We start from the raw sequence: 21,127 nt of genomic DNA, 5'->3' as shown, positions 1-21,127 counted from the left end.
AAACCTCTTAATGAGAGTAAAAGCTATTTTGAAGTTTAACATAAAAAAAAAATAAAACTAAGATCTTGACAACTGGTCCCATCACTTCCTGGCAAATAGAGGGAGAAGAAATGGAAACATGTCAGATTTTATATTCTTGGGCTTAAAGATCTCTGCAGATGGCAACTGTAGCCATGAAATTAAAAGACACTTGTTTCTTGGAAGAAAAAGGCAAATTTGGACAGTATACTAAAAAAACAGAGATCTCATTTTGTTGACAAAGTTCCAAATAGTCAAATATAGGATTATTCTATTAGAGATGTATGAGAATTAGACTGAGTGGCACGGAATTGATGCTTTTGAATTGTAGTTGCTAAAGAAGATTTTTGTCTTCTCTTTGGACAGCATGGATAATAAATCAATCAGTACTTAAAGTAATTAAGACTATTCACTGAACTGTCATATACTAAAACTGAAACTTAAATACTTTGGTTACATAATGGGAAGACTGGACTCTCTGGAAAAGACCCAGTTGAGAAAGTCTGAAGGCAAAAGGAAAAGAGGAAGAGGATGAGATTGATAGGGTCAAGGAACGTGAGTTTAAACAGACTCAGGAGACAGTGAAGGATAGAAAGGTCTGTGTATTATGGTCCATGGGATCACAAAGAGTTAGATGCTACTGAACAATGATAACACCTGACCATGTGGTGATCCAGCCCTGAAAGGATTTTTCAGGTTGGGTAGGGTCTGCCAGAGTTCAAAGAACAAAAAGCTTCCTGTTTAGGGTCTTGGTTGCATCTCTTCCTTTTAGGAAGTATTGTATTCTTTCTTTTGGCTCTCCTATACATTTGGCTCTCTTATACAAGATGATCCTTTTACAATTCTCTGTGAAGAGCATAGACTTACTTTGAATCTGCACTTGGGTTTCTGCTGGTTTTATTCATTTGTTTTCCAAAGTGGATGACCAAATATGATTCTTCAGGTAGATGGTGTTCAGGTTTAGAGTCAAGTTTATGAGGTTCCAATGTCTTGGTTCCAATGAGAACTTGTGCTTGTGACAGCAAAAAGCAAACAAATATACCAGAAATAAATTATATGGTGCGATGCCAAGAGGAAATATAAAATGCCTGATTAGTTATACTACAAACTACTTTATGATTTCATGGAGTTTAAGTATTAGCTTCACAGAATTATATAATTACATTGTGCCTTAAGTTTGTTTTTTTTTAATTTTTTTTAAATTTTTTAGGTTTTTGCAAGACAATGGGGTTAAGTGGCTTGCCCAAGGCCACACAGCTAGGTAAATTAAGTGTCTGAGGCCACATTTGAACTCAGGTACTCCTGTCTCCAGGACTGGCGCTCTATCCACTGCCAGCTAGCTGCTCCTTAAGTTTGTTTTTATCAAACATGCCCTGTGAGTTTTCTGTGTTTGGCATTTCTTTTATAGGCAGGAATAAATTAACTGTCCTATCTCTGATTAATAATGTATATTAGGTATTTTTAAAAAATTGTCTCCTTTTATGGGAACTCTAGATGTGAGACAATAACAAAAACTGTCCAGGGGAAGGGGAGTGGAGTTAAAGATGCAAAGAATATAAGAACAGAGAGGTCTAGACCTTTTGAAAACAGGTTCCACCAGCTCTGAACCTGGCCCAAGTCAGATGTCTGAGTCTGTAGTGTCAGAGAGTGGTCTCAATACCCATATCCCCTATTGTGACTCTCTGCCATCCTTCAAGGTTAGACATTGCTATACTAAGCTTAAAAACAAAATATAAAATCTACTTCTGGAATGCTGTGCATACAAAGATTTCAAAGAACTTCACAAACGTTTTAGTCTATGGAGACACAAGGCACAAAACCAGAATGATTTATCTACGTGAAAAGGGGTGGGTGGCCGGGTGAAAGTCCAGAGCATTTGGCATACTGCACTTGCGCCTCTCCCCATTCCCCGACTCTCCAAACTGCCAGGAACGCCAGCAAGCTGCCTTGGGTCTCAGTTTCCCTCACTATAAAATGGGGTTGGGCTGGGCGGCTCCGGATGCCCTCTCCAACTTCTGACCTATGAAAGGAAGTGGCCCACACAGGGAGCTGGTGCCAAAAAGTTCCGTCCGCAGCACAACCAGATGAGCTGGCAAAGGGCTCGGCTCCGTGATGTGGCGGCCAGAGTCCTCTCTCTCTCCCTCCGCCTCTCGATCCACGCGTGACGCACGGAGCACGGGGCGAACGGGCGAGGTAGGTGAAGGAGCCCCGGGCGCCTCCCACCGAGTCCCAGCCCACCAGCAGGAAGTGCCACGTGTACGTGGTGCGCCTGCGCGGCCAGGCGGCTGACAGGCACTTCCGGCGGGGCCTCCCTTCTCCCCGGTCCCCTCCCCGCCTCCTCTTCCTCTACTTTTCCGTCCCCCTCCCTTCCCCTAGTCCTCCCCCAACCCCCTCACCCCGCTCCCCTCTCCGACGGCGCGGGCCCCGGGGCCGGGAGGCCGCGGGCCGCAGGACGGAGCTGTGAAGGCGCCGCCGCCGCCCGTTCCCTCGCTGACCTTCGCCTCCGGGCCCGGCCGGAGCAGCCCTCGCGGCCACCATGGCCCAGCCGGCGAGGCTCGGCCCCAGTTGTCCGGCGCAGAATGGGGCCGTCGGCGCCGCGGGGCCGCCCTGCAGCAACGGTGAGTGCCCCGTCCGGTCGGGCGCGAAGGGAGGATGCGTGCGCCCGCCGCGCCGCGGCCCCGAGACCCCCGCGCCTGCCCGGGGGTCGGAGCTGGAGGTCCCGGGGACCGGGCCTGGGGCTCCGAGCCCTCCCCCGGGGCCCCGGCCCCCGGTGCGAGAGCCTGGGATGCCATCCTTGACTCTTCGCCCCCAAGTGCCCCTGGTTCCCGGCCCGGGGCGGCGGCGCCGCCCCCCGCTGCTTGCCCAGCCCGGAATGCGCCCCATCCCGGGCGAGGCTGGGCACCCTTCTCGTCCAGACCTGAGCCCCGGGGACGCCGCCGGGGGAAGTCTCCGGTTCTCGTCCCGCACGCCTGGGGATTAGCTGCTCGCATTCCCCAGGTGCTGTGTGGACCTGCGCCCCCGGCTTCGCAGGCAGGCTTGCCCGGCGGCCGAGCACGCCGACCGCCGGTTTTCCTTTAAGAAACGAATTGGATGGTAAATAGTCGAGATTCCAAGGGTACACCTTGCTGGTGCTACTCTTAAGGACCTGCCTAGAATTAATAGCATTATTGGGTTTCCAGTTGGAAGAAAGTTTTGAGATGCTTTTGGAAGAGGAAACTGAGGCCCTCAGAGATTTCAATTTGTCGGCACTTCAGCTGCGGATTTGTTTTTGTTTTTTTCCAGTTCGGTTAAACAAATATTTAAGTGCCTGTTATCTCCGCGGCACTGGGCTAGACTTTGGGTTGTTTCTTATGAAGTGAAGGAGGAGATAGCTTTGAGGCCAGGCATTTCATCTATATGTTGGACTGTGGTTATGGAAACTTTATCCGGAGAGAGGAGCAACCTCTTTGTCATAGTTCCCTGGGGCACTGAGAGCTCCAGGAACTGGGGGGGGGGCGGGGTCACACGGAACCCAGATCTTACCCATTTTGTGACTAGCTCTCAAGTCACCAGCGCCTCGGGGCCCTTGGGGATACTGAGGCAAAAATGAAACCAGGAACTTACACACTGAAACTGTTGTCTCTCGCGTTATCAATATTATATATATATATATATATATATATATATATATATATATGTATTAGGGTTTTTTTTTTTTTTGCAAAGCAAATGGGATTAAGTGGCTTGCCCCAGGCCACACAGCTAGGCAATATTATTAAGTGTATGAGACCGGATTTGAACCCAGGTACTCACTACGCCACCTAGCCGCCCCCTCAATATTATCTTAATTGCCAGAACTGATGGTCTTTTCTCTGTTCCAAACTTCCTGATCCAGTTTGCTTCAATTGACATTGTTAAATCCACTCTCCTGATGTGTAGAGCTAGGAAGAGAAAGCAGTCCGGGAAAAATACAGGGTTTATGAAACTGAGTGATTTGGAAGGATGGTCATTTGGCATTGACAATGCCAAATCTGATCATTTTTAATCTTCATAATATCTTTCATATCTGGCTATTTTTCTCACATATAACCATAGTTAAGGTTTTCTTTGTATTACCCCTTGCCTAGATTATTGCAACAGATACTATTTGGTCAACCTGCCTATAAGTCACTTCCCACAACCAGACCATGCTATAAACAAACATTAATGCCAAAATAATTTTTTTCTTGAAAATGCAGATCTGGGGGTGGCTAGGTGTCATAGTGGATAAAGCACCGGCCCTGGAGTCAGGGGTACCTGGGTTCAGATCCGGTCTCAGACACTTAATAATTGCCTAGCTGTGTGGCCTTGGGCAAGCCACCTTAACCCCGTTTGCCTTACAAAAACAACAAACCCTAAAAAAAATGCAGGACTCTCATGATCGATCAATTCCATTGACTTCCTGTTGCCTCTAGGATCTACTGTGCTTATCTTTCAAATCCTACAGAGCCTGGCTTCAGTCTATGTCTCCAGCCTCAGTAGACATTATTTCTTCCTCCCACTTTTCTAGATGCAGTTCTCATTGGACTTCTATCCTTTCTGCAAGCTGGAAACTCCATCTTCATGGTCTCTTGGAGATTGGAGTTGCACTTAGGCCCACCATCTTTTGCAGATTCTGAAATAACCTTAGCATTTGAAGCCTTTCCTCATCCTGACCTCCCATTTGCTAGTACCTTCCCTTCCAGACTATTTTGTATTTAACAACTTTATATCTGTTTTTCTATATAACTTAATTCACCATTTGGTGTAAACTCACTCCCTAAGTGGTTCTTTTATTCTTTGTACTTGTATCCCCCCTACAGCATAGTGCCTGGAATATACTGGGTGCTTAGTACTTGCTGATGGATTAATTTTACTAAGAAATACAGTATGAAAATAGTAAGTACAAAGTATTCTGAGACTGGAGAGCACTAGTAGCTAGGGAAATCAACATCAAAGGAGGATAAGAATTCCAAGAGATTGAGAATCCTCTCCAGACTGAGAATCCTCTCCAGACATACTGCTTAATTTATGAACGAAGTAGAGAAATCCAGAGACACGTCTAAAGGCCCTTGTTAGTTTGTGAGGAGAGTTCCTAGAAGCAGATTGGAAAATAATTATAATCAACTCCCTAACCTTTCTGCTTAAAGTATATATGTGGCACCATAAGTTTGATAGATTTGTCCTTTGGAATGGGGATATCTTGTCATTTTATAGCTTGTGTTGGATTCCCAGAATTGACCTCAAATGTGACTAAGTTGAATGTACTTGAGAGAAGACAATTGGTAATTCCTTTCTAACTTAATAGTTGATCTTTGGTATTTGAACTGTTTTAATATATTGTTTGCAAAAATTTAATAGTCCTAGTATTGTGCTTTCTAGACTTTGTATCACCTCTGATTAAAAAGGAGTTTAATATTATAAGGTAGGATTTGAAGAGGAATTCACTTACAATATATAAAATATTGATAATTTTAAAATTATGATTTTATCATAATTTATAATCATGTATAATTGTAATATGTTTTGTAATAATGTATAATTTGTTATACATTGTAAGTAATACAGTGACATTTACTACAAAAACAAATTGTCCTTTTGTGTGTAGGGTAGTGTGTAGGCAGAAGCAAGAAAAGTGGAAGAAAAGGCAACAACATCTTGAGCTAAATTGAACAATATGTTCATTTCATTAAACTAAGGGAAGCAAAGATTATGTAAATTGGGTTTATCTCTAGGCTACTTATTTTCTTAAGTGAAGTTGGAATAATTAAAGGTTCTCACTTTTAAGTTTCTCAGGTTTCAAGAATAATACACTTCCTTGCTTATAAAAAAAGCTTGTTGCTTTTGTTATAATCTATAATTAGAATTAATATAAGAAGCAAAAATCTATTAATGCATTTGTAAACTTTAAGAATACAAAACTATTATAATTATTTTAAAACATTTTTAAAGTGTTAGTGACAGAATTGAAGATATTTGTATACATTATGCACAAATATATTAAATCATAATAAATACCCTCTTTAGTTTATATTCTCTTTGAAAACTATATGGTTCCAAGATCTCCAAAATATTTAGAAGTTTGAACTTCCATGAGATTCTAATTGAGATTTTTGGGATCCCTTTAGTATCTAACTCTCTCATTGACAATGAAGACAATAGATTTTTTTGTTGTTACTGTTTTTTTATTTTGTGATTGTAACCACAGTACTGAAAAGGTGTTTCTTTAGATAAAGAAAAAAGCAGACTGTGTTAATTCTGATTTGGCTTAGATGTCAATGATATTAATTTCCAATTAATTAAGCATTTGCTAACCAAGAATTTTAGTAAAAACTCCACATTTCAATGGGATGTAATTCAATATAGAATGACAATATAGAAGAATTGAAGTTGCTACTGTTGTGACTGTGACAGAATGACCACTGTAAAATATGAATTAATAATAATATATGAATTAATGATCACAACTAGCCTTTTGTAGTACTTTTGAGTTTTGTAAAGCATTTTTAAAATGTCCATTTGAAATTACCTAGCTGTGTGGCCTTGGGCAAGCCACTTAACCCCATTTGCCTAGCAAAAAACCTAAAAAAACCCAAAAAAACCCTAAAATGTCCATTTGATCACATCAACCCTGTGAGATAGATGTTATAATAATTCTTCACATTTCATAGATGAGGTAACTGAGGAAAAAATTAAGTAACTTTCTCGGGGGCACATAACTAGCAATACCTGAGGCCAAATTTGAACTTATATCTTCCTGACTCCAGGTCCAGTGTTAGAACTATTCAGTGCATTATCTGTCTTTCTCTTAATCATACTATTTAATCCATGGGGGAGAAATCTTATTCCTCTTAAAAAAAAACTGAGAAAATTTAAAGACTGGAAGAAAACATGTTAACCTGGCTCTCCAGATATGCAAAGAAAATTTAAAACTGGTTGTATCTTTGTAGTTCTAGTTGATCTTAATGAAGTCATTTTATAATTCATAGTTTCAGCCTTTAATGCTACATAAATGCCCTTTTTTCCTTTAAAAATGTATTTCTAATCTCTATTGATTTAGGAGTCAAATATCCAAACTTGTTAGATTTGTGAATAAAATAAGTTACTATTAGTTCTGAATGTTGATGATTAGTTACATTATTTTGTTTGTTGTGAGAAAGATTTGCATTACTACATGAATTTTTTTATGGTTATTGTTCATCTTCTGGGCAATCCAGTATCCACTTTTATTTGGAAAATGGACCCAAACCAAGGTGTAAGCAAAAAAAGACCTTTGATTAGCCCAAATAACATTTCATAATCAAAATACCTCATTACATTTAAATATCAGAGTTCTTTAATAGAGTAACCTAAGAGGTAGTCAATTTTTGCCTTTTGGAAATTCCTTCCAATTATAGGCTGAAGAACTCTGTCTGAGGTTATCTTTTCTTAAACTATAAATCAGAGTTTGTAGATGGATATAAGAAATACCTTCATTGTAGGAAAAATACTTTGGGAGATGCATTTCCAAGGTCAATAAGACTAATGCCTACATCCAAACTGAAATAAGTATTTTTATTTCTAAGATTTAAAAAAAAACCTTTAAAAATCTTTATAATATTCAGTTTATAAATATTTAGACTTCAGGAATATTGATTTTTATTGTATTGAATTTTGTGTTATTTGTATAAAAGTTTTCTTAAAACATGAAAACTATCTTTTTGCAGGAATATATTACGTTTGATTTTTTTTTCTTTTTTCTTCTCTGAAGGTCCTGTACAAAACCCACTGATGAATTCACAAGTTTCAGTGAGCCAAGGATACAGTTCTCCATTTCCAGGATCTTACCCTCATCAGATACCAGCAAAGACTCCTTTGAACCCAACTTCTGGACCATATAATTATGGTGGTTCTCAGAATGTTTCTTCATTAAATAGTTTTCAGGGACCTAGGCAGACTCTCAATAGACTTCCTTTGGAACCTAATCCAGTAGTACCTTTGCAGTCTACTGTCTCTGGTCCCCGAGTGCCACCACCGCCTTCATCTCAAACCCCAGCTGCTGTACCAGCATCTTCTAATAACTTTCTTTATGGATCTGATCCCTCCCTATCTTCAAACTGGCAGTATAGTAACCCAACAGTGGAATCAAAAACAAATCACTTTGTTCCTGCATCGACCCAACCATCCTTATCCGGGAGTACGAATCTGTCAAGAAATAATCAGTATGTTTCTCTTGGAGCTCCTTCACTTCAAAACAACTACATGAAAACAGGTAGTTCTTATAGAAGCATTTGGACTTTTAAAAAGTAATATTATTAATAGGATTATTTAAATTCAAATACCTACTCTTTTAAAAAAATCTGAAAATTATTTTTCGTGTTAATTAGATTCAGTCAAAAAACTACTTAAGAATCCAATTTATATCAAGTAATTGAGAAAAATCTACCAAACAGATAACTTATACAATAATTTTTTTCTCTCTAGGACATGAATTTTTAATTCATGCTGCTTCTTTTTTGAGATTAACATGTTCCTAAAATGTTCTATTAGAATAAGCCTGTCATACAGATTCTATATATTAATGTTACTTTGAAATAAGTATCAGTAGGGGTGACTTCTTTCTAAAGGGGAAACAATGTAATTGGCATTCTTCAATGATCAAAACTGTATCCTCATTCTGATACATTTCAAATACCTCCCAACTCTTTTTTACACGAAAATAGTAAATTTCCTTCTGCTTTATATTCTTTCTATCTACTCTATGATGGAGAATAATTTTAATTAGTATATTCTGACAAAATTAGTTTGAGAGTAGTTAAGTTGAAAGGATATTTTTGAACTCCAATTCTGTCTCTTATACAGAGAGGGATAAAGCACAATAAGGGTCTATCTAGTTTCTCTAGAGTCCTGAAGCACCATCATTATTTTCTGCATAGAAGAACAATTACCTTTTGTTCTGTACTATGTTAATTTAGCCATTGTTTTATCCTGAACCTCAGAAGAGTGATGAAAACTCTAAAGCATAGGTAGACCAAGGTCTTGTACAAGAAATAAATTGGAAGGAAATTAATTATAGGTTTGATTATTGGCAAGGCTGAATTTTTCCTTTAGAACACTTGGTTTTCATTTTTAGTCTTAATTTACTGAATGGTGTTATCCTTAATAATTCTTCTGATAGCTGTGGTTTCAGGAGACCATTGGTTCTTAAAGGTTTAGCCAAGCAGAAGAGGTCTAATAGAGCTGGAAATGTTTTTGTTATAGGCGTAGTGACAGATGTACATCTTTTATCTGAGACTCAACCGTAGTAAATTTGAAGAGGTTTATAAGCAATTTGATAACAGAATGTTGCAATTTTTGGCTATAACAACTCTTTTTTTTCTCTGAGGCAGTCAGGGCTAAATGACTTTCCCAGAGTCACACAGTTAGTGTCAAGTGTCTTGAGGATGAAATTGCCCTCCTGACTCCTTGTGGAATCAGAGTGTCAGTAAGGGACAGTGTTCTATCTACTGTGCCACCTAATGGCTCCTGGCTAGAGCAACTCTTAAAGACTATTAAATCAAAGAGGAGTTATGTTCTTTGTTCTTGGAGGGTATTGGATGAAACTAGGGATTCTTAAACTTTTTTGTGAATCATGGCTCCCTTTGGAATCTAGTAAAGCTTATAGACCCCTTTTCAGAATGCATAAAATAAGATACAGAAGATTACAAAGGAAACTAATTATCAAAAAAAAACTACATTTAGTCAAGAAATTCTTTTTTTAGAAAAACCAAAGTTTACAGATCCCAGGTTAAGAATTCCTTTGCTACTTTCAAATATCAAAGTAATAGTTCCTTGTTGTTGGTTTCATGCTGCCATTTCTCAGAAACTGCCACAAGCAGTCTTTGAATGTCTAGCCTCCTGAATTTTAAAGTTTCTTTTATTATTATTATTATAATTATTATTAGGTTTTTGCAAGGCAAATGGCGTTAAGTGGGTTGCCCAAGGACACAGCTAGGTAATTATTAAGTGTCTGAGACCACATTTGAACCCAGATACTCCTGACTCCAGGGCCAGTGCTTTATCCACTGCGCCACCTAGCCGAGCCCCCTTGTTTCTTTTATTATTTAAATGCATCACAGACCACTAATTTTATTATAATGGATACTTCTTTTACAATCTACTGGGTAGATTGAAGCTATTACTGATATGTGATAGTGATTTTCTTTTGTTGTGACTCAAAAGCATTTATTATTGTTGCATTCTTCAAATGAAGATTGAATATCACTTTGCATTGTTATAGGACTCATTAGGTTGTATCCATATCAAACTATAAGGCACCTGAAAGAAAATTTATTGTAAGTTTTTTTTAAAAAGCATTCAAGGGGGGGCGGCTAGGTGGCGCAGTGGATAAAGCACTGGCCCTGGAGTCAGGAGTACCTGGGTTCAAATCCGGTCTCAGACACTTAATAATTAATTACTTAGCTGTGTGGCCTTGGACAAGCCACTTAACCCCATTTGCCTTATAAAAATCTAAAAAAAAAATTGATAGCATTTAGTTGAGAAGAGCTACTAAGAAGCTTTTTGATGGGCAGACTCTTGTGTAGTCTTTTTTTTTGCCTTTTTTTTTAAAGTTTAGGCCCTTTTTTTGTAAAAGCCAAAATGGATTCCAACAAAATGTAGTTTTAGAATCCTTAATACTCCGAGGATAGCTCTGTCAAGTGTCAGAAATCTCCCTGGGCTACTTCTATCCTACTTTTTTGTTCCTCCTTGATCCTAATAATGCATATTTTAATTAAACCAGTAGACTGGGGTGGCTAGGTGGCTAGTGGATAAAGTATTGGCCCTGGAGTCAGGAGGACCTGGGTTCAGATCCGGTCTCAGACACTTAATATTTACCTAGCTGTGTGGCCTTGGACAAGCCACTTAACCCCATTTGCCTTACAAAAAACAAAACAAAAACCAATCAGATCAGGGATGTCCCGGCCACATCACCCAGCAATAGCCCCTCAAGGGTACACATGAAATTTCAATATCCATTGATAACAACAAAGCAACCCACACCACCAAGTTCTGCAAGGCCCTCCAAGCCATGTGTCTGTATTAGATAGCAGGAGGGAATAAGTGCTCATAAAACACTCACTGTGTGTCAGACCATATGCTAATTGCTTGTTAGAACTAACCCTGGGAGGTAGCAAAACTGAGGCAGAGAGAGGTTAAGTGATTGCTCAGTGTCATACAGCTGGATTTGAGCTTAGATTTTTCCCAACTCAAGTCCCAGCTCTCCATCATTGCACCAATTAACTGCCTCTGATGGCTTAGATGACCTTTAAGGTCCCTTTCAACTTTAAAATTTTGAGATTCAGAATAATAGATTGCTTCTTGCCCAGTGAATACATTTTTAAGCACTAAAGGGAGGGAGATGAAGAAATACATAAGTCTGTGGGCAGCAAATGTTTCTTAAATGCCTACTATGCACACGATACTGTGTTAAGTATTAGGGATATAAAGAAAGACTCCCTTATCAAAAAAAAAAAAGCAAAACAAAACTGCTCTCAAAGATCCCACAGTCAAATGAGATGAGATGACATGCAAACAAGAATATACAAATAAGATAAATATAAGAAAAACTGATTTTGATCTCAGAGGAAAGATGCTAAGATTAAGGAGCATAAGGAAAGACTTCTTATAGAAGATAAAACTTTATCTGAGACTTGCAGGAATCCAGAGAAAGCTGGAGATGGCAAGGAGGGGAGTTCCAGGCATGGGGAAATAGCCAGTAAAAATACATGAAATTGGGAGGTGGAGTGTATTGTGTGAGGAACTGCAGGAAGCTATTGTCATTGGATAGCAGTGTATGTGGAGTAAGGTATAAGAAAGGTTGGTAGTGGTTAGGTTATAAGAGATTTCAAAAGCCAGATCGAATTTTATGTTTGATTCTGGGAGTTAGAAGGAGCTACTAGAATTTATTGAATTGGAGGGGAGAGGGATTTGCATGCTTAGACATATGATTAAGGAACATCAATGTAATGTGGCAGCTGAGGATTAATTGGAGTGGGAAGAGATTTGAAGCAGGGAGACCAATGAAAAGGCTATTGCAATAATATAGTTAGGAATTAATGAGACCCTGCATCAGGTAGTAGACAAATGTTATAAGAGGGAGGTCCATTAGAGATGTAATAAAGATAGAAACAGCAGAATTTGGCAACTGATTGGATATATGGGTGAGAGAAAATGAAGAATTATAGATGATTACCTGGATTTTGATAACAGAAGGGATACTGATATTTACAATAGGGATTGGGAAATTAAGAAGAAAGGAAAATTTTATGAGAAAGATAATGAATTTGGACGTGCTGAATTTAAATCCAGGGGGCATCTGGTTGTGACAAGTAGGCAGTTGGAGATCAGCAAAGAGATTAGGGCTTATCTATAGATCTGAAACTCATCTACCTAGATGTGATTGATGAATTCATTAGAACTGATGAGATCATTTAGTAAAGTAATAATATAGAAGAAGAGAAGGGCCAGGACAGAACTCTGGGGAAACCTACATTTAGCAAACCTGACCTGGATAGAGATCTAGCAAATGAAACTGAAAAGGAATAATCACCCAGCTAGGAAGAAAACCAGCAGAAGAGCAGTATTAGAAAAGCCTCAAAAGGAAAGAGTATTAAATGCTGCAAAGAGGTCAAGAAATTTAGACTTGAGAAAAGGCTATCAGATTTGGCAATTATGAGATCATTGGTAACTTTGTAGAGAACTGTTGCAGTTAAATGATGAGGTTGGAAATCATTTGCAGAATTAAGCCTTCTCAAAGAATTTGGCAATAAAAGGAAGGAGAGGTATAGAAGAGATAGAACAGTGGCTAGTAGTGATAGATGAATCAGCTCTACTCGTTAATCCATTTTTAATTCTGTGAGACTTCTTTTAGAATATAAATGTCATACTTTTTAAAAAGTATCCCTTTTTTTTGAAGTAATATCCTTTTTAAAAAGTTCATTCTTTGGCCAGCTAAGTTGTACAGTAGATAGAACACCGACCTTGGAATCAGGAGGACCTGAGTTCAAATCTAGCTTCAGGCATTTAATAATTACCCAGCTGTGATCTTGGGCAAATCACTTAACCCTTGCAGAAACAAAACAAAAAAAGTTCATTTTTTTCTCCATGTTGCTAATATTCCTAGACTTCTGTTGTTTCCATCAGAAAGCCATTCATTCCTCTTTGAACTCCTGTCCCCCTCCCCCCCTTCTTTTCCACTGGCTTCTGTGTATACTCTGTTACTCTATGAAAGTTTTAAAGACTGGAAGACACAAAATATTCTTTTTCCAAACTTTGGCTATTGAATCTTTGATCTGGATTTGAATTCCTTTGTTAGTCTTTGAGAATAACTTTGGATAATAAAATTAATCACCTAGTATTATACCTCTTGATAAGCCTCTTGGAACTTATCTAGATTGGTCCATGATGAAGATTAAATGTCATTATCACACTTGTACTTGAAACCTTTCCTAATTGATATTACCTGCCTTTTTGTATCCAAGGTTATTTCCACACTATAATGATTTATCTTAAGATAGTGGACAAAATTTAGACAAAATATAGAATATTCTATATCTTGGTTTTTCTGTGTACACAATGTAATAGAATTCTTTCATTGCATTGCTATGGATAAATCTTGGGAATTTAGAGTTGGAAAAGATCTTAGAAATTTAGCCCTCACATTTTACAAATGAGGAAACTGAGCATCAGAAAAGTTAAATGATTTACTCAAAGTTGTAGATGTAGAGAATGGCAGAACTAGGATTTGAAACTAGGACTTCTGAATAAAAGTGAGTGCATTTTCCACTTTCAGATATTAATTAGTTTAATATACTCTATATTAAATGTAAGTTTGTTACATTTTTATGACCGTATTTTAAATTCTTGTTCAAGTAGGCTTTGCTGAGTTGGCCATGGACCTTACCCCTTTGTTCTTTTTTTATTTGTATTGCCAAAGATAACATGCGAGTACTGTCACAGATAAGAGAATTAAATGGAAGTAGGTTTTGTCTTAGTTTTTGCCAATGAGACTCATTAACCTTGTAAGTAGCTACAAATTTATTAATGAAATAATGTTTTATATTCATCTTTTTGTAGTTTCTGAGTTTTTTCCAGAGTTAAACAGGCATATTGAAAGATTTTAAATATAAATTCTTTAGTCACTTTATTTTAAAAAATCATTTTCATTATTTTTGCATAGAATTGTTTTTCAATTAGTCTTTTATTTTTTCAATTACATATTATGAAAGTTTTTCAACATTCATTCACATGCATATGTATATTTTCAAATTACCTAATTTCCTTCAACCCTCCCTTCTCACACACACACACTCCCCTCAGCAATGAATAGTCAGGTAAATATTATACATACATGTTTGTGTTTAACATTACGTAGAATTTTAAAATTTAATTATATAGATTAGTAATGAATTAGAAACTATGTTTGATACACATAGAATATATCCTGGGTAAACCATTGATCATCAGTGATAGGGGAAAAAAATCAAGTCTATTTGAGCCACAAAGGTTGCTGAATAATGTGCTTTGTAATTGACCTCCCTCTACCCTCCTTCCTCATATCTCCTAATGCCTTGTGGGAGAGAAACAATTGATTAACTTACATGTGTGTGGGGGGGGAGGAATGCAGCATTTTTCTTGATTTAGTTTTTAAGAAAATTCTTTGCATCAAAGTAATTGATAATAGCAAGAACATTTTAAAATCACAGATAATCTCATCTTTTACCCTCATTTTACAAAGGAAGAAAATGAATCTCAGAGAAGAAAATTGATTTTCCCAAGGGCTTAAAGCTGACATGGGACTAAAACCTTTGTTCCTAAATCCCAGTTAGAAACCTCAAGTTTGTGAGATATTGATTCCAGTTTCATAAAACCATAAAATCTCAAAATTGAATTGAACTGCAGAGGTAACCTGTACCTGAGCTGGAATCCTTTTCAGTATGTTTGACCTTCAACTGCCACTTGAAGACCTCTGCTGTCTTCTGAGGTAGCCCTTTTTAATGTGTGCATATTTTGCTTGAATGTTCTAAGACCAAAGAAAACAAATAAAACCCTTCTTCCATATGACAAGCATTCAGATTTTTAGACACTTATTATGTTCTCCATTTCTTCAATTCTTCTTCAGGCAAAACATCCTTAACTTCTTAGACGGCTCCTCTGTGATGTGATTTCAAGTTATCTCACTATCTCAATTACTCATCTATAGATGTACTTCAGCTTATCAGCCCTTATTTATTCTTGCAATTATGTGTAAAGATAGTTTTCAACATTCATTTTTGTAAAGTTTTCTTCCTCCTGCCCTAAAATAGCAAGTAATCTGATAGAGGTTAAACATGTACTATCATGTTACACATATTTCTATCAAGCCTTCCTAAAATGTGTTCATCAAAATTGATCGGACCACTCTTGGTGTGGTCTGACTAGATAAAATATATTGTGACTACTTGAGCTTTAATGTTATGTTATTATCCAGATTACAGTCTACTAAAAATACTAGATCTTTTTCTTTTTCTTGTTTTTTATGAATTTTTCAAAATGATCATCTCCATAAAGAATAGAAAAAGGATTGTGTATGAAATCATGAATCTCCTACATACAACTTCATTGTTTTTTAGAAAGCATTTAATAAATTTGGCATTGTACTTCCCAAACTATCCTGCTTGTCTATGTCTTTCTGAACTTCTTTTTTATGTTTAAAATAATGTAATGAAATTCTTTCCTTTCTTTTCCCAGTGGTTGCAGGGGCAGGGGAGAGAGAAGAATAGTTATTATTCATATTCCTCTGTCCTTCTACCAACCTTCCTTCCTATAACATCCCAGGTTTTTTCCATATGATAACATGCTAGTCACAACTAAACAATGTTGCACTTATGTGCCTGATTTTTGTAACCCAAGCTTAAGATTGTATTTACTTTTACATATATAAATTCAGTTGATTGAGCTAACCTATTGACATCTTTTGAGTCTCCATATTATTTTCCAGACTATTAGCTATCATACCTGTTTATGTCATCCTCATATTTGATAAAGTATGTCTTTATGCAAGTTATTTATAAAAACATTGAATAGAATCTGTATAAGGACAGGACCATGAGGATACAATAATGAGAACTATAATCTAGATTAAAACCATTTAAATATATTCTATATCATAAGTAAACTTTAATGACTTAGGAAAATGATAAATGAAAACTGCAAATTCATGAGTCTGTTTTAGTTTATAGGAAAAACATTAGAAAGTTTTTGAATAATGACAGTATTTCTTAGAAATTTTACATAGAGCCTTGTTATTAAATTTAAGTATTTGCTAAGCTTTTTTTTTTAACATTAGCAAAAACAATGTTGACTTCCACTAAGAATATTTAGTAAAGACTTGATAAGTTCACAGGGTTATTAATGAATTATAACTGAAAATAGGTTAAAGCATGTAGGACAAAGAAGTTGATTGTACTGACTACCTAGATTTCATTCTGAATTGTAAGGTGTGATATACTTTAAATGGTTAAATATACTTCGAATACTTAGAGTATAATGAAATAGAATGGTCAACATTAAATTAACAAATTGGTCTTGTATGTAGAGGTTTATATTTCTGTAATTAGTTACTACTTGAAAATTGAGAGAAGGAATAGTTCCAGATTTCATAAAGGAAAACTATTCCTATTGATTTATGTTTCTTTTACATGTAATGCAAGTAATGTGAAAAACCAATATTTCTATAGGGTCTGTACCTCCACCAACAAATCAACCTTTACCTACAATTTATCAACCTACTCGAGCTCCACTTGGACCTCCTCCATCAGGAGGCCCACCTCCAGTAAAATCATTAGATCCCCAGAGGAAAACATCGAACAGTGTTCCACCCCAACCACAGCTTAACTCACCTGTTAACCAAGAAGGTAAGCAAATCATAACAGAAATAGCTTTTTTAAAACAGCAAGTTCTGAAGTAACATTTTGGTATTTTTGTCTTGTCCATATTAAGTTTGTGAAGCTCATAATTTGACTCTTTGTGGAATAATAATAAAATTTTATGCTTTTATAGACCTATTTATTCGACACATTTTTTTTACATATACTATCTCATTTAGAAGAATGAACTTATTCCAAACCTTTATTTCTTTGAGATGAGTTAGTTCATTAGTACATATTCTACCATTATACAACTTATCTAGAATTATTTTGGGTCTGAGGGGTAAGATTGTTTTTTTAATTTAGTGTGTAAAATTCTAAATCTAATAGTCACCAAAATTATGAGCATTTCCATATGCAAAGTGGAACATGAGAAAAAAAGATTTTTATTTCAAACCATGAATATGTACTGCTTATCTCTTTTTTTTAAACTTATTTAGTAAATTAGCACATTGCTTTCAAAACTCCCTTACTTGGGGGCGGCTAGGTGGCGCACTGAATAGAGCACTGACCTTGGAGTCAGGAGTACCTGGGTTCAAATCTGACCTCAGACACTTAATAATTACCTAGCCATGTGGCCTTGGGCAAGCCAGTTAACCCCATTGCCTTGGAAAAAAAAATCTAAAAAAAAATGTACAAAACTCCCCCACTTGGCTGTTTTTTCTTCTGGATTTCATTTTGTTCTCTGTGTACTTTTAAGGGTTTTTAAGGGTTTTTTTTTTGCAAGGAAAATGGGGTTAAGTGGCTTGCCCAAGGCCACACGGCTAGGTAATTATTAAGCATCTGAGACCAGATTTGAACCAGGTACTCCTGAGTCCAGGGCCGGTGCTTTATCCATTGCGCCACCTAGCTGCCCCTTCTCTGTGCACTTTTAAAAAAATTTTTATTTTTTCTTTTAGCATCATCATTGTACCTTCTTATTACTCTAACCTCTCTTCCTTATCCTTATTAAAAAGAGAAAAAATCCTTTTAATAGATAAGCATAATCATGCAAAGTAAGTCTATACTATGGCCAGGTACGTTTTACTGATTTTTAGGGTATTGTATTGTTGTTTTTTATTTTTTTAATTTTATTTTTATGGATGCAGTTTGTTTTTTATTTCACTTTTATTTCCAAAATAAAAAAAGATTAGGAGAGGAAAAAAGTAAAAAAGATTAGGAGAGAAAAAAAATATTAAAAAAATAACCTGCAGTTATGTTTTTTATGTAATTACTACTAGTAATTTATATGCTTTCTGTTATATAGCATTTAAAAATATATCTGCATTGCTTAGTTCTTAATAAATACTTGTATTTTGTGAATTGCATCAGATATTTTTCCAGCTTCCTTGAGGCAGCAATTACTACAGGTAAAATTATGAATCTAAATAATGTTATTTTAAAGCATTATGATTTGGGGAAGCAAAACTTGCAAATAGATTTAAAAGACTATTATGAGGGGTGGCTAGGTGGCACAGTGGATAGAGCACGGGCCCTGGAGTCAGGAGTACCTGAGTTCAAATCCGGCCTCAGACGCTTAATAATTACTTAGCCGTGTGGTCTTGGGCAAGCCACTTAACCCCATTTGCCTCGCAAAAAAACTTAAAAAAAAAGACTATTATGAGGATGTGTTGTAATTTAAAACCAGCAAAGGAAGTAATAATTGTCACAATTGCTGTAGAACAAGAGTTCTTAACTTTTTGTCTCCTGAACCCCTTTAATGATTAAATTAAACCTATGGACAGCTTCTTATAATGATAGTTTGTTGCCTAAATTCATAATTGAAGGAAATTCTAATTTTCATTTTGATGCTAAGGAAAATAAAGATTCAGTTTTTTTTCCCCATTATTCACAAGTTCCATGACATCTCCACACAAAATCCCTTTGGCATCTGTGGAACTTAGATTAAGAACCCTTGTTCTTGAAAGTAGGTGCTATGTAATAAAAAAAGAATTTTATAATCTCAGCACTCAGTTAAATAAAAATTTTCATTCAAATTGAAAAAGATTTACAATTTCCCAACTTTATTGTTGGAATTGATTTTTTTTTATTAATTATATCTGACATGACTAAATCCAAGGGGGGATTTTACTAATTGGAAAGATCACACTTCAATCAGTATATTTCCAGATATAGGGGTAGTTTTAGGTTGTTCTGCTTAATTTAACACCTTAGGAACTTGAGTACTGTCAGGCGACTTTTTAAAGAAACTTTACTTTTCAAACCAGGTATCCTTGTTTATGATTAATGTAATGCTTCTTATACTCTTATGAAATTTTGTTTTGATTGTGTACTGTACTTTGAAAAAATAAAAAGACTTAATCTGACAGTTTTAGCTCAGAATAACATGCTCTTTGGTCATAATTATATAGTATATGATTCTTCATAATTTAGTCATTTAACTTCTCTGGATCTGTTTCTTTATAAAATAAGAATATTGCATTCATTAGCTTCTGTTGGCTCCTTCCAGCTTTGAAAGGTATGATCTCTCAGATGGTTGAGCCTTGAATTTCAGTTTATTTAGCTTTATCTTTTTACCATTTTGTTTCTTTCACCACATAGTATTTAATAATTTTGATAATATTTCTTCTTGAAACTCCTTGGGAGTTGTTGATATAGTTCTTTAAGTGCCTACTTGTTTTAGAATTGCATTATCAATATGTATTCTGAGAAAATAGGATTTTTGCCTTCAGAGAACTTATTTTTTCTTCCACTGAGGTATTGTTTAAATCAGGAGTGTCCCACCTTTTAACTCTTCTGGGCCACTTTGCCCAACAAAAATCCCACATATAGAATTCAGTATATGTTCAGAAATACAGCATAGCTAACACCACTGAGAATCACAAAAACAAATGCAACTGGGCCTCTTGTTTGGACCCCAAGGGCCACTGCCAAATCTGGTCTAAATGATCTAGACTTTAAAAAAAAATTTAAGCTAAAAAGCAAACTACTTAGTTATTTAGGCATTTTACTACATAAGATTGCAAATATTTAAATCTTTGAAAGAATTCAATATCAGGGTGGCTAGGTGGCGCAGTGAATAGAGCACTGGCCTTGGAGTCAGGAGTACCTGGGTTCAAATCTGACCTCAAACACTTAATAATTACCTAGCCGTGTGGCCTTGGGCAAGCCACTTAACCCCATTGCCTTGAAAAAGTCTAAAAAAAATGGAATATCAATTTTATTTAATATATTTGGCATAGCTGTTTAGTTTGATATATAACTAATAGTTTGCTCAGCAAACTATTTTATGTAGGTGATGACACAGTCTTATGAAATTCTCTTACAAAACTATTTAGTTCTTATATTTTAATTAATGGTTCAAATCTTGGGGAAAATTGTGAATAATCATTTTTGATATTGAGCCATTAAATGATTTCAGTGAACTCCTTTTCTAGGTGATATATCAACTACTAATAATGGCTCTGTGGTTGAGAACAGTTATGATACACTTGAAGGAGGTGGCTTCATGGGTAAGGTACAATTTAAATTGCCTACTGTAAAAAATTTCTCTTGAATAGAAACTTAATAGATTGTATGAAAATCAGTTGAATTTTCAAGTTGTTTCCAACTTACTAATGGTCATTTGAAAGATGAGTATCTATAGCAGAAAATATGTGCCTTTGCTGATCAGTGTCTCTCCTATTAGATTCTAAGTTCCCTAAGGGCAAGATGGTTCTTTGGCTTTTGTATTTGTATCTCCAGTGTCTGGAACATGGTAAATGCTTAATAAATGGGTTTTTGCTCATAGAAATAATGTTCTAAATGGTTGTGGGTAGTCTTAGACAAGCTTTAGAAAAGCCTATTTAATTCATAATATACTTGTAACATACATTATGCTGAAGTTACTGCATTTATTTTAATTGGATAGAGAGATGTTTGTCATTTGACTTATTTCAAGAAATCAAATTCTTAAATTCTATGCAAAAATGTTATAAAAAATTAAGTTCCTATGGGAGGAATTTATTCAAGATTTTAATTCAGGACAGATTTTTTAAAATGTTCTCAATATTCCCAAGGTAGGGAAAAGAGGTGTAAGGAGAGAGAGAGAGAGAGAGAGAGAGTATGTGTGTGTGTGTGTGTGTGTGTGTGTGTGTGTGTGTGTGTACACATGTGCAAGAAAGAGAGAGAGAAATGGTGGCCTATCCTACCACAGAGTTGGAAGGGAGAGAGGGTGACAGTTCAGAACTTAAAAATGTAAAAAAATA

At 36.3% G+C, this 21,127-nt stretch overlaps 1 protein-coding gene across 1 annotated transcript in view; it reads left to right on the top strand.

Annotated features, from left to right (window-relative positions):
• Positions 1–2,528: 2,528 nt before the first annotated feature.
• Positions 2,529–21,127, top strand: part of SEC24A (SEC24 homolog A, COPII coat complex component) — a 55,603-nt gene continuing 37,004 nt past the window's right edge. The window contains exons 1-4 of the mRNA XM_074213534.1: positions 2,529–2,636; positions 7,766–8,266; positions 16,752–16,928; positions 20,318–20,392. Of these exons, the coding sequence (XP_074069635.1) occupies positions 2,555–2,636; positions 7,766–8,266; positions 16,752–16,928; positions 20,318–20,392 (835 nt within the window). The 5' untranslated portion in view covers positions 2,529–2,554. The remainder of the gene's footprint in view (positions 2,637–7,765; positions 8,267–16,751; positions 16,929–20,317; positions 20,393–21,127) is intronic.

This window comes from Macrotis lagotis, chromosome 1 (assembly GCF_037893015.1).
Source record: "Macrotis lagotis isolate mMagLag1 chromosome 1, bilby.v1.9.chrom.fasta, whole genome shotgun sequence".
Lineage (NCBI taxonomy): Eukaryota > Metazoa > Chordata > Mammalia > Peramelemorphia > Peramelidae > Macrotis > Macrotis lagotis.
This window is presented reverse-complemented; position numbering and strand designations above follow the sequence as displayed.